Source organism: Ahaetulla prasina, chromosome 11 (genome assembly GCF_028640845.1).
Source record: "Ahaetulla prasina isolate Xishuangbanna chromosome 11, ASM2864084v1, whole genome shotgun sequence".
Lineage (NCBI taxonomy): Eukaryota > Metazoa > Chordata > Lepidosauria > Squamata > Colubridae > Ahaetulla > Ahaetulla prasina.
In genome coordinates this window covers 14,960,150-14,973,198 of record NC_080549.1, presented here as the reverse complement: position 1 = coordinate 14,973,198, position 13,049 = coordinate 14,960,150, and the positions used below count along the sequence as shown (strand labels likewise).

Sequence of the window (13,049 nt, the reverse complement as noted above, 5' to 3'; positions counted from 1 at the left end):
AGGAAAGAAAGAAAAAAAAACTCGCGCCCGGGGTGGCTTTTTAACCTCTTCATTGCCGAGGCGTTTCCCCCAGAAACGCTTCTTATTTGAAAGCAAGGTTGGGGGGTGGGGGGGAACGGATTCCTGACTTGAAGACTACGATTCCCTGCATCCCCTGCGCTCCACAGCGCATGCGGGAAAGATGGGAGACGAAGAGGAGAAGCAGCAGCCGCGCGTGCTGCAGATGGTAAGCCCGGGCGGAGGGCAGCGCCCTTCTCGGCTAGCAGGCAGAAATCCAGCAGGTGAAGCCTAAAGCCAATGAGCAACCACCCATTAATCATAATTAGTGGAAACTGCTGCAGAATCAATCTATCCGTCCATCCATCCATTCCCTGTATCTCTCTCATGTCTGTCTGTCTGTCTTTTTATCTATCTAACTAGCTAGCTATCTTCTCTTTCTATCTCTCTCTCTCTCTCTCTCTCCCCACCTACCCACCCACCTATCACCTGTATCTCTCATATCTGTCGCTGTCTGTCCATCCATCCATCCATCACCTCTATTTCTCTCATGTCTGTCTGTCTTTTTATCTATCTAACTAGCTAGCTATCTTCCCATCTATCTATCTATCTATCTATCTATCTATCTATCTATCTACCTACCTACCTACCTACCTACCTACCCATCTACCTATCACCTGTATCGCTCATATTTTATTTATTTATTGATTTATTTTGTCACAACATTATATACAGGAACATATATTGAAAGGGGAAAAAATAGGACAGGAACGGTAGGCACTTTTGTGCACTTATGCACACCCCTTATAGTATATAAGTATATAGTATGTAAGTATATATATATATATAAGTATATTAGTATATAGTGTATATAGTGTATCTGTCTCCGTCTATCTTTCTAGCTAGCTAGCTAGCTATCCCCCCCTCTATATCTATCTATCTATCTATCTATCTATCTATCTATCTATCTATCTATCTATCTATCTACCCACCCACCCACCCACCCACCTATCACCTGCATCTCTCATATCTGTCTCTGTCTATCTTGCTAGCTAGCTAGCTAGCCCCCCCCTCTTTCTCTCTCTCTCTTTATATTTATCTATCTATCTAAATATCTATCTAAATATCTATCTACCTACCCAGGTACCTATCACCTGTATCGCTCATATCTGTCTGTCTGTCTATCTTTCTATCTATCTAGCTAGCTAGCTATCCCCCCCTCTCTTTCTCTCTCTCTCTCTCTCTCTCTCTTTATTTACCTACCCATCCACCTATCACCTGTTTCTCTCATATCTGTCTCTGTCCATCCATCCATCCATCCATCCATCCATCCATCCATCCATCCATCACTTCTATCTCTCTCATGTCTGTCTGTCTGTCTACCTACCCACCCACCCACCTACCTATCACCTCTATCTCTCTCATGTTTGTCTGCCTGTCTACCTACCTACCTACCTACCTACCTACCTACCTACCTACCTACCTATCCACCCCACCCCATCACCTCTATCTCTCATGTCTGTCTGTCCATCCATCCATCACTCTTTCATGTCTGTCTGTCTGTCTGTCTATCTACCTACCCACCCACCCACCTTTCACCTCTATCTCTCTCATATCTGTCTCTCTATCCATCCATACATACATCCATACATACATACATACATACATCACCTCTATCTTTCTCCTGTCTGTCTGCCTGCCTGCCTGCCTGCCTATCTTATCTGTCTGTCTATCTATCTATCTATCTATCTATCTATCTATCTATCTATCTATCTATCTAATCACGTCTATCTCTCTCCTATTTCTGTCTATCTGTCTGTATCCATCCATTCATCACCTCTTTCTCTCATGTCTGTCTGTCTGTCTGTCTCTTTCTCTCTCTCTCTGCTCCTGGGTCTTTTAAGGGCTAATGTATCAGGTGGAAAACTATCAGTTGAAGCTTCCATCTTGGCTTTTTAGTTATTCAAAAGCCACCCTCCTCGCCATCCTCACAATTAGCAATTGCCAGGGCTACTAAGCAAGGGTTTTTTTTTAATTTAAATTGATTTTTTTTATTATTTTTATCAAATTTATTTTAATAAAATGCTTTTGGAGTAAAAAATCTAATTAAATATCGTTTTCTATTCAAGACACATTAATTTAGTTTATTCCGCATGAAACGGAGCTTAGTTATGTAGCATGAGGCTGTATATTCTGTAACATTGGGACTGTCGGTGAGTCAGGGCCTCTGTGGCTCAGACTGCTAATGCAGTCTGTTATTAACAGCAGCTGCCTGCAATTACTGCAGGTTCAAGTCCCACCAGGCCCAAGGTTGACTCAGCCTTCCATCCTTTATAAGGTAGGTAAAATGAGGACCCAGATTGTTGGGGGGGCAATGAGTTGACTTTGTAAATATACAAATAGAATGAGACTATTGCCTTACACACTGTAAGCCACCCTGAGTCTTCGGAGAAGGGCGGGATATAAATGTAAAAAAAAAAAAAAAGTCAACAGCAGGTCAGAGGAGGAGCCGCTGCGGGACAGAGATGGCAGTTGCTCTTTAAAAATTACGATTTAAATCGACTTGATTTAAATCAGATCTCCCTGTGGGGAAAGTATGGATGGATATAGAGGATTAAGTAGAAGAAAGGAAAAGTGTTCCGCCCTCTAACACAGGTGTGCTGCCCTCAAGCCCTTTTTGCTCGAAGAAACCCCACCTTTTACCTTCCAGCTTTTGATTTATTTATTTTTTCTCTTCCTCTTGTCTGTAGGTACGAGCTGAGGGATCGGATAAGAGCTGTGTCACGTTTGTGCTCAACAATGAAGATCACACTCTTGGCAATTCTTTGAGATACATGATTATGAAAAAGTAAATATAAGGTCCTGTTGCAGGGTGGATGCCAACTTTTCTTATTTGGTGGGAGCAATGCTTTTATTTTGAAGACAAGAAGCATACAGGGCCAGTCTTATAACACCTCTTTACAACTCTTTTAAAGCTGAGATTCTGCAAAACTAATATGAAATTGCACACCATACTTGTATTTTGTTTAAGGCGGCTGAGTATGCTCTGTGCAGACTTTTAAAGCACCTTTTAGCCTCAGTTCCAAAGCAATTGCCAAAACCCTACCTCATAAGCTCCTTATAGCCATTTGGAGACAATGATATACTGTATTTTCTGGAGTATAAGACACACCTTAGTTTTTGGGGAGGAAAATAAGAAAAAAGACGATTGGCAGGTGGATCGGCCTCCCGGAATACCCCCAATCGGCTGTTTCCAGAGGTGAATTTTAGCAACAGTTCCTTGGTTGTGATTTCTGTGCCTTGCTTTTTTTGGCTTTTTTTTTTCTGCCTCTGAAACTTTGTTTCAGAAAAAAGTTTTTTTCCTGTCTCTGAAAGCCTCCGAAACAGCTTCAGAAAAAAAGCCTCTGAAGCTCTGTTTGGGGGACTTTTTTCTGAAGTTCTGTTTGGGGGCTTCTTTTCTGATGCTTCATTTCTGATGCTTTTTTTCAGCCCCTGAAAGCTGGCCGGGGCTACATTCGGAGTATAAGACGCACCCAGATTTTTACCCTCTTTTTTGGGGGAAAAAGGTGCGTCTTATACTCCGAAAAATATGGTGCTTGATGCTTAGCAGGAAACGGTGGTTTGCTTAAGTATGGTTAATTTAAAAGTTAGGTGGATTTCTACCATGCATCAAATCACACAATAGCCTTGTATAAGGGACTAAGGCGAGATACGCAACCATCCTTTTATATGAATCTGAACATCTTAATAGTATTTAGACAAAGGAGGTGATTGTTGACGGTCTCTGATAACTTAGCTTCAACACTGATAGGAGGTTGGAGATGGGTACTCATCATCTCTACTTCTGAAGAAGTAACTGACATTGGCCAAAATGACTTCAGTCAATTTTACAACGCCGGCTTATGCGTTGATTTGCGATTACAATTTCACAATGGATTGATGTTTTCTTTTTGTCACATCAGGCCTCACACAAAAATCAGTGTCCCAGGAAAATTTGGTAGGACATCTGAATGGAAGCGTGTTCCGTTGTCCATTAGAACAGAACAGAATAGAATAGAATAGAATAGAATAGAATAGAATAGAATAGAATAGAATAGAATAGAATAGAATAGAATAGAATAGAATAGAATTACAGAGTTGGAAGGGACCTTGGAGGTCTTCTAGTCCAACCCTCTGCTTAGGCGGAAACCCTACACCACTTCAGACAAATGGTTATCCAACATCTTCTTAAAAACATCCAGTGTTGGAGCATTCACAACTTCTGGAAGCAAACTGTTCCACTGATTGATTGTTCTAACTGTCAGGAAATTTCTCCTTAGTTCTAAGTTGCTTCTCTCCTTGATTAGAAGCATCTATTATATATACATACATACATGCATACATACATACATTAGATAGCATATATCCATTTGAGTACTAAATGTACAGCCAAACCTTTCCTGGTGTATGATTTTCAGAGCATCAGACAAACAGAGAACTGTTGTGACCTAGGCCCAAGTAGTTATTACCAGACACAATCAGTCCTAAACAAACATATTTTATTAGAATAGGAAACCCTACACCACTTCAGACAAATGGTTATCCAATCTCTTCTTAAAAACTTCCAGTGTTGGAGGATTTACAACTTCTGGAGGCAAGTTGTTCCACTGATTCATTGTTCTAACTGTCAACCTGTTCTAACTTAGTCCAGATTAAGTCCTTCAGCCTTATCACAAACCTTTGTCTTCTTTGGCACCCTGCCAAAGGCGTTTCTTAGCAAGAAGCCCACAAAGGTCAGAAACAGGAGACAAGAAACAAGAATCTTGGGTTCCTACAAAGAACCCAAGATCCACTGCTGTTCTTTTAAGCCTTATGGGAAGAGCCAATCATCTCCTGGCCTTACTCCTGAGTTGTCCTTTTTTTCTTTAGCTGCTCTTGCCTTCTGGCAGCTCTTCGCATGTGTGCAGTAGGAACAGGCTTCTCCTGTTCCTCTGCCTCTCTGCTGTCTGCCTCTGGAGGCTCCGGAGTCTGCGCATCGCTCCCAGATAGCCCTGGCCTCATCTCTGCCTCTGATGCAGAGCCCTCGTGCGGGCCTTCCCCTGATTCCAGGACTGACCCAATGTCCTCCCCAGCCTCCTCACTGTCCGACTCCGCTGCCAGCTTCACAGGCTGCTGGTGGACCACAACAAGGACATCCTTTGATATTTTTTTTATTCTCCCCTCTGCCTCTATCACAATCTTCTCTTTCTTTCCCTGCAGCCCTGAAGTTGAGTTTTGTGGTTACAGCATCACCCATCCCTCGGAAAGCAAAATCAACTTTCGCATCCAGACCAGAGGTGAGAGCACCCAGCTCTACTTTCCCAGAGGGCCCGACGGAATGGGCCGGCCAGCTTCTTCCTTTCATGAGAAACCTCGTGCCTGCTTTTTCAGCTCATGAGCTCCATCGCCCCAGGGGGAAGCTTATCTTTCCAGAAGGATGACAGGTCACCGTCCAGTGAAGGGCAAGAGGGGAGCGATTAATTTGCCGTTAAACCACAGCACGAGGATTGTGTCTATAATTTATAAACAGTTGTGTAGAAAGTTCAGCTCTGGTATAGCTAATTCTCTTTTGGCCTCCTGATTGCACTACAGTAGTGGCCAAAATTGTGGAAACCTTCTGGGAAAAGTGTATTTTCTAAAACTAGCTAATAACACCACTTTTTTTTTTAGTAGTACCATAAAATTATATATCGATGGAAAGATAATTTAATCAAGAACGTAATGCGATAACTTTTATGAAGGATTTGCTATTAGAATAGCAGTTAGAGTGTAAAGAAGAAAAGTGAAACACGTAGAATAAACGAGATATACAAAAATGATCAACATGTCAGTTAATCTTTAGTTGGGTAACCTTTAGCGTGAATGACGGCCTTACGCCACCTTCCCATGGAGTGAACCAAGTCTTTTCGTTCTGTAGCTGTCATAATGTGAAACCAAGACTGAAGGATTGCTTCTATTAACTGGGTTTTATTGCTGGGTCGCTTCTGACTAACAAGTTTCTTTAGTTGGCTCCATAGATTTTCCATTGGGTTAAGGTCTGGGCTATTCTCAGGCCATTCCAGCAGTGGAATATGATTATTTTGAAATTCCCCCCCAAAAGTGGTGTTATTAGCCATCAAACCTCAAAAATACACTTTTCCCAAAAGGTTTCCACAATTTTGGCCACTACTGTATGTCAACATTTCAACTCTCTTTCCCCCCCCCCCCATTTCTGTTACAAGGCAAAGCAGATCTCTTTTAAGTTTTGCAGAGATTTAAGGAATCCTTCCCTCTTTAAAATGAAAAACACTTTGAATGTCCCTGCCCACCTCAGAAATTGATTCTTTCCTCACCCAGTGTAGCCTTTGGCATGTCACTCGGAGTCTCAAACCAAGAGAAATTTTGCATCATGACTTAGAATGCAAGAGATTGGCTAAGAGACTCGGGGATGGATAGTTCCCAAGTAAATCCTGCTTCTGGTATGAATTTAACAACCCACTCCAAACCCGAGATGGTTCCCATCAAGTTTAACAGAGAATATTGCTGTAAAGTCTAGCCTCTCCTCCGCGTTCAAGAAAGTAAAGACTCTTGAAACTTTGGTATTTCAAAAGGAACCTTTTACTGAACTCGAGTGATAGCAAGACGAAAGAAAAGCAGACTCTGAATTCCGTCAAGCAATACAGTTGGGATAAAGGAATTAGAAACCCTTCCCTTCGGTCCAATGTGGATTCAGCCAATCCGCAAGTGTGGAGATGTTATTGTAATGGCCGTCCTGAGAACTTGAAGTCAGAACTTAGCCACTCAGCCATCGCGGCCCTTTTCTGATGATGTGAGCAGCATACAAATAATATAAATAAAATTGATCTTTTCTCTGATCGCACAGGAGGCCTACCTGCTATAGACGCGTTCCAGAAGGGACTGGAAGACCTTATGGGTGTCTGTCAACACGTGCTTAACACGTTTGAGGTGAGTCACAGCAATTTGCCCTGCAGAGAAGTATCTAACTTCTAGATAAAGGAAATGCAGAAGGCTGCGGGTAAAACCAAGGCCAAGTCCTGAGGTTTCAAATGGAGCAGGGAGTAAAGAATTCTGATATGGAACATCTTGAAAACCCCAAACTGGGGTCGTTGGATAGTGATAATACGGATTGTCAAAGTCAGCACTATGAGATAAGCAGGAGTGGCCACGATAGCTTTTAGGTTTGTATATACATAGCACGTTATAACATGCTTGGAGTGGTTTACAATGTAGAAGTATTGTTTCTATGTTTTTCCTAACAATCTGGGTCCAGAACACAGTAGAGTGGAGTGGAGTGGAGTGGAGTGGAGTGGAGTGGAGAGGAGAGGAGAGGAGAGGAGAGGAGAGGAGAGGAGAGGAGAGGAGAGGAGAGGAGAGGAGAGAATAGAGCTGGAAGGGACCTTAGAGGTCTTCTATTCCAGCCCCCTGCTCAAGCAGGAGAACCTATACTATTTCAGATAAGTGGCTGTCTAGACCCGTGATGGTGAACCTATAGCACGTGAGCCACAGCTGGCGTGCAGAGCCCTCTCTGTGAGCACGTGAGCCGTCGCCCAGCTCAGATGCACCATATATGCACACGCGAGAGCCTCCCGCCAGCCACCTAATTTTTGGCATGCACAGGGGTGGCGGGGCGCATGCGGGAGACGTGCGTGCATGTGTAGGGGGGGGCACGCATATGCAGGGGAGGAGTTTTGTGTGCAGGGGTGGGGGATGTGATGGAAGGCAAGTCGGGTGCAGCATGCCCTCCCGCAGCCCGATTTTGGGCCCAGGAGGCTGCAGGGAGGCCTGCTAGATCCAAAACGGGGCATGAGGGGTGTGATCTGCCCCACCCATGGCCTGTTTTGGGGCCCAGGAGGCTGCAGGGAGGCCTGCTAGACCCGAAACCGGGCGGGGGAGTCACACGCGCATACTTGGGGTGGGCTGAGATCACGTGGCGGAGTCGCGTGCGCATGCGTGGGGGGGGGTCATGCACATATGTGCAGGGTGTGTGTGCATTGCATTATGGGTACCGGCCCGTATGCGCTTTCGGCGCATGACGAGAAAAAGCTTAGCCATCACTGGTCTAGGCTCTTCTTAAAAGCCTCCAGTGATGGAACGCCCACAATTTCTGAAGACAAAGCTGTTCCATTGGTTAATTGTCCTTCACTGTTAGGAAGTTTCTCCTTAATTCCAGGTTGCTTCTCTCTTTCATTAGTTTCCAACCTTTGTTTCTTGGCCTGTGCTCCGGGGCCTTGGAAAATAAGTTGAACCCCCTCCCCCCCTCTTCTTTGCGGCAGCCCCTCAAATACTGGAACACTGCTATCATGTTGCCCCTAGTCCGTCCTTTCTCTAGACTGGCCATACCCAATTCCGTGGTGCTTCCAGATGCCCCTGCAAAGAGCCTTGGTTCCATTCCAAAGGAGCCTAGAATCGGACTCACCTGAACCGTGAGAAGGGCGGCAATAAATAAATAAATAAATAAATGAGGGGATCTTAATCAAGCCTTTATTGGTGGCCATTACCATTCTGGGATGGTGTAAAAATAGGTAAAGGTAAAGGTTCCCCTCGCACATACGTGCTAGTCGTTCCCGACTCTAGGGGGCGGTGCTCATCTCCGTTTCAAAGCCGAAGAGCCAGCGCTGTCCAAAGATGTCTCCGTGGTCATGTGGCCGTCATGACTCAACGCCAAAGGCGCACGGAACGCTGTTCCCTTCCCACCAAAGGTGGTTCCTATTTTTCCTACTTGCATTTGGTACGTGCTTTCGAACTGCTAGGTTGGCAGAAGCTGGGACAAGTCACGGGAGCTCACCCCGTTAGGTGTAACAATAGACATCCATTAATCAAGGGACTGGACTAACTGACTTTTGCTGAAGTGCTTATCTTTGATTCTGTGGCCCCAAAATTCAAGACTTCCTTTGTTTTCTATTGCAGGCAAGTGTAGAAGAGTACAAGACCATGAACGATGTGAAAATGGAGTAGTATGTCGACACCCGCCAAATGGATAAACCTCTGCACACAGCAACGGGTTTGGGGACTATGAGTTATTAAAAAGACATTTTGTTTTGTTTTTTTAAAAACACTCTTTCTCTAAAGCCCCGGGAGATGGGATCCACATTCTTCCTTTAGAGTTTTAACGCATCTACCGTCAGGGAGCAGCGAGTATCCTACATTAATACGGCAGGGTTTTTTTTATTCCATGGTACCTCTTCTAGATCATCAGGTTTGTGATGGGCACAAAGGGTATATTTTCAGCTGATGGGTTCAACCGAGTTTGAAATTTCGTGGGTTTTTTTTAAAAGCTATTCAGAATTAGCTGTGTTGGGATGTTCCCCTCAAAGCCGTTGAGGGTTAAGGTGGCCATACTAATAAAAAGGCATCTGAAAGGACATGCGGAGGGGGAAGACCGGAATGCTCTACTTCTGGTAAACTAGCTTCTGACACTGGTGACATCTGAGATTCTGGGAATGGTCGTCTCACCCTCTTCCAGTACTAAAATATGTCTCCTGTTTTGGTTGCCATAATACAAGGAGAATGTTACTGTGCAATCCGTTATAATTCCCAAAAGGAAAAATTGTACAGTGACTGAGATTAAATTGATTTTGAACTTAATAACAGCAGCAAGGTTGTTGATTGGACAATATTGGAAGAAAAAAGAGTTACCTACAATAGAAGAATGGATATTGAAAGTTACTAACTTGGCTGAGATAGCTAAAATCTCAGCCTTTTTGAAAGACAATACGCAGGAAAGTTATTTAATTGAATGGAAAAAATGGATTGATTATTTTTTTTTATTTTTTTATTTGCATTTATACTCCGCCCTTCTCCGAAGACTCAGGGCGGCTTACACTATGTTAGCAATAGTCTTCATCCATTTGTATATTATATACAAAGTCAACTTATTGCCCCCAACAATCTGGGTCCTCATTTACAAAACAGATATTAGATTAAGAGATATCAGATTGACTTTGAATAATTAGGATGTATTATTTTATATAATGGGGGGGTTAGGAAATGAAAAGATTTGGATGAGGTTAATTGGATTAGAAGGGAAAATTTTATTCTATGTTTGGTTTATGTATAACAATACCTTGTGATTGACCCGGGAAGCTGGGGGGCGGTGAAGGGAGAGGGGAAGGGGATTTTGCGGGGGGGAAGGGGGAAGGGGGGAAAATGTTTTTGTTTGTTAAAACTTTTTCAATTTAAAAAAAAATACAAGGAGAATGTTGAGGAGCTGGAATAGGGGTGGCAAACTCGATTTCACTGAGGGCCGCATCAGGGTTGTGGTTGACCTCAGGGGGCCGGCTGGGCGTGATCGGCCGAGTGGGTGGGCGTGGCCAGCTTTGACGCCACTCCAGGGGTGAAATCCAGCAGGTTCTGGAGAACCGGTAGCAGAAATTTTGAGTAGTTCGGAGAACCAGCAAATACCACCTCTGGCTGGCCCCAGAGTGGGGAGGGAATGGGGATTTTACAGTATCCTTCCTCCAGGAGTGGGGTGGAAATAGAGATTTTGCAGTATCCTTCCCCTGCCACGCCCACCAAGCCACGCCCACAGAACCGGTAGTAAAAAAAAAATTGAATTTCGCCACTCCCCCAAACTGCTGGCATATTTCCTCTTTGCACTAGGTAGACCAGCCAAAGCCACATTGGCCCAGTGTTTCCTCTTCATATTGGGTAGACTGGGCCGAAGTCACGTGAGCCGGCCCCTTACAGTTTCCAGGATGGCCTCACGGGTCGGATCCAACCACATTGCGGACCGGATCCGGCCTGTGGGCCTTGTGTTTGACACCCCTGAGCTGAAGAGAGTGTAGAGAAGACAAGGTGACAAGGGACAATCTTACGAAGAGAAGTTCAGAGAAATGACTACAGGCAGATCTCGACTTACCACCACAGTTGAGCCCAAAATTTCGCTTGTGAGTTTTGCCTCAGTTTACAATCCGTTTTGCCACGGTTGTTAAACAGATCCCTGCAGTTAAGTCAGTAACAGGGTTATTAAGCGAATCTGGCTTCCCCATTGACTTTGCTTTGTCAGAAGGTGTTGTGCCTCGCCCGCCCTCCTCTCCTCAGCCGGGCCCTTCCCTCCTCCTGCTGGGCCTGCTATCAGATTCAGAGTCTGATAATGAAGAGGAAGGCCTGGCATGCCTCCAGCCCCCAGCCACCATGCCTGGACAGAATGTCAGGAATGAACAAACAAACCTCACTCCTACAGCGTGTGAGCACGAAGCCAGCCACGTGCTAGAATTGCCGGCAGCAGATCCGGAGGAAGGGAATTTACAGTGGACGGATCCCCGTTTCCGGAGAATTGAGAGGCGACGTCAGCAGAAGGAAGGGAGGGGCAGGCCTGGATAAATGCTGAGTCATTGAGCCACACCCCATGGCCTATATAAAGGATCTGCTTTTTGGCATTCTTTGAGTCAAGCAAAGTCTCATCTGGTTTGCTGAAGTCACAACTTGGACACCTGTCTGCCTGAGAAATCTGAAAGGAATTTGGCAAAGCTGCAGAGGCTTTGTGGCCACGCTTGATACAGACTTCCCAGACCCGGTCGTCGGAGCGGGAGGGGGACATGACAAAAGGTTGCAAAAGGGGATCTCGTCTCTCTCTCACACACACAGGCATGCACACAGGATGCAGCCCGTCATAAATACAAATCGGGCGTCTCAATTTTGATCCCATGGCCGAGGGCAGCAATGGTTGCGAGTGTGAAAAACGGTCATCGTAAGTTACCTTTTTTTTTTTTTGTGCCGTCGTAACTGAACGGTCACCAAATGGCCTGTCGTAAGTTGAGGGCTACCTGTATGTCCAGCCTAAGGAAGAGCTGGTAAAAGAGGAGACTTGGTAGCAGTCTTCTACAACTTGAAGGCTTCTCACAGGGAAGAGGGTGTGGACATACGTTCTGTTGTGCCCAAGGGAAGGACATGAAGAGTGGGTGGAAGCTTAAGAGAAAGAGATTGAGACTTGAAATAAGGAGGGATTTCTTAACCATGAGAGCTGTTAAGCAGGAGTAGCCTGCTTCGGTGGTGCTCCATGTGTGGAGGAGGTAATCAATCAAGCTTTATTATGACCAACAATCGGGTTGGACAGCCATAGGTCTGGGATGGTGGGTGGATTCCTGCTCTGGGCAAGGAGAGAATAGAATAGAATAGAATAGAATAGAATAGAATAGAATAGAATAGAATAGAATAGAATAGAATAGAATAGAATAGAATAGAAGGAATGGAGTGGAGTGGAGTAGAGAAGAGTAGAGTAGAAGTAGAATAGAATTAGAATAGAATAGAATAGAATAGAATAGAATAGAATAGAATAGAATAGAATAGAATAGAATAGAATAGAATAGAATAGAAGGAATGGAGTGGAGTAGAATTAGAATAGAATAGAATAGAAGGAATGGAGTGGAGTAGAGAAGAGTAGAGTAGAATTAGAATAGAATTAGAATAGAATAGAATAGAATAGAAGGAATGGAGTGGAGTGGAGTAGAGAAGAGTAGAGTAGAAGTAGAATAGAATAGAATTAGAATAGAATAGAATGGAGTGGAGAAGAGAAGAGTAGAGTAGAATTAGAATAGAATAGAAGGAATGGAGTGGAGTAGAAATAGAATAGAATAGAATAGAAGGAATGGAGTGGAGTAGAGAAGAGTAGAGTAGAAGTAGAATAGAATAGAATTAGAATAGAATAGAATGGAGTGGAGTAGAGAAGAGTAGAGTAGAATTAGAATAGAATAGAATTAGAATAGAATAGAAGGAATGGAGTGGAGTAGAATTAGAATAGAATAGAATTAGAATAGAATAGAAGGAATGGAGTGGAGTAGAGAAGAGTAGAAGTAGAATAGAATAGAATAGAATAGAATAGAATAGAATAGAAGGAATGGAGTGGAGTAGAGAAGAGTAGAATTAGAATAGAATAGAAATAGGAATAGAATAGAATAGAAGGAATGGATTGGAATAGAATAGAATAGAATAGAAGGAATGGAGTGGAGTAGAGAAGAGTAGAGTAGAATTAGAATAGAATAGAATTAGAATAGAATTAGAATAGAATAGAATAGAAGGAATGGAGTGGAGTAGAA

General features: G+C 43.8%; 1 protein-coding gene across 1 annotated transcript; it reads left to right on the top strand.

Moving 5' to 3' along the window:
- The first annotated feature begins 79 nt into the window (after positions 1-79).
- LOC131205053 (DNA-directed RNA polymerases I and III subunit RPAC2-like) lies at positions 80-9,055 on the top strand. The gene is made up of 5 exons (XM_058196898.1): positions 80-226; positions 2,748-2,845; positions 5,236-5,312; positions 6,878-6,960; positions 8,923-9,055. Exons 1-5 carry the CDS (start codon positions 182-184, stop codon positions 8,968-8,970), a joined length of 351 nt encoding a protein of 116 aa, XP_058052881.1. The 5' UTR covers positions 80-181; the 3' UTR covers positions 8,971-9,055.
- Positions 9,056-13,049: the final 3,994 nt, after the last annotated feature.

Excerpts from the sequence above, each read along its gene's own strand:
- LOC131205053 (XM_058196898.1), top strand. The coding sequence starts at position 182 with ATGGGAGACGAAGAGGAGAAGCAGCAGCCGCGCGTGCTGCAGATG. Across the intron at positions 227-2,747 it reads AGCCGCGCGTGCTGCAGATG|GTACGAGCTGAGGGATCGGA; the intron begins GTAAGCCCGGGC and ends TCTTGTCTGTAG. Across the intron at positions 2,846-5,235 it reads AGATACATGATTATGAAAAA|CCCTGAAGTTGAGTTTTGTG; the intron begins GTAAATATAAGG and ends CTTTCCCTGCAG.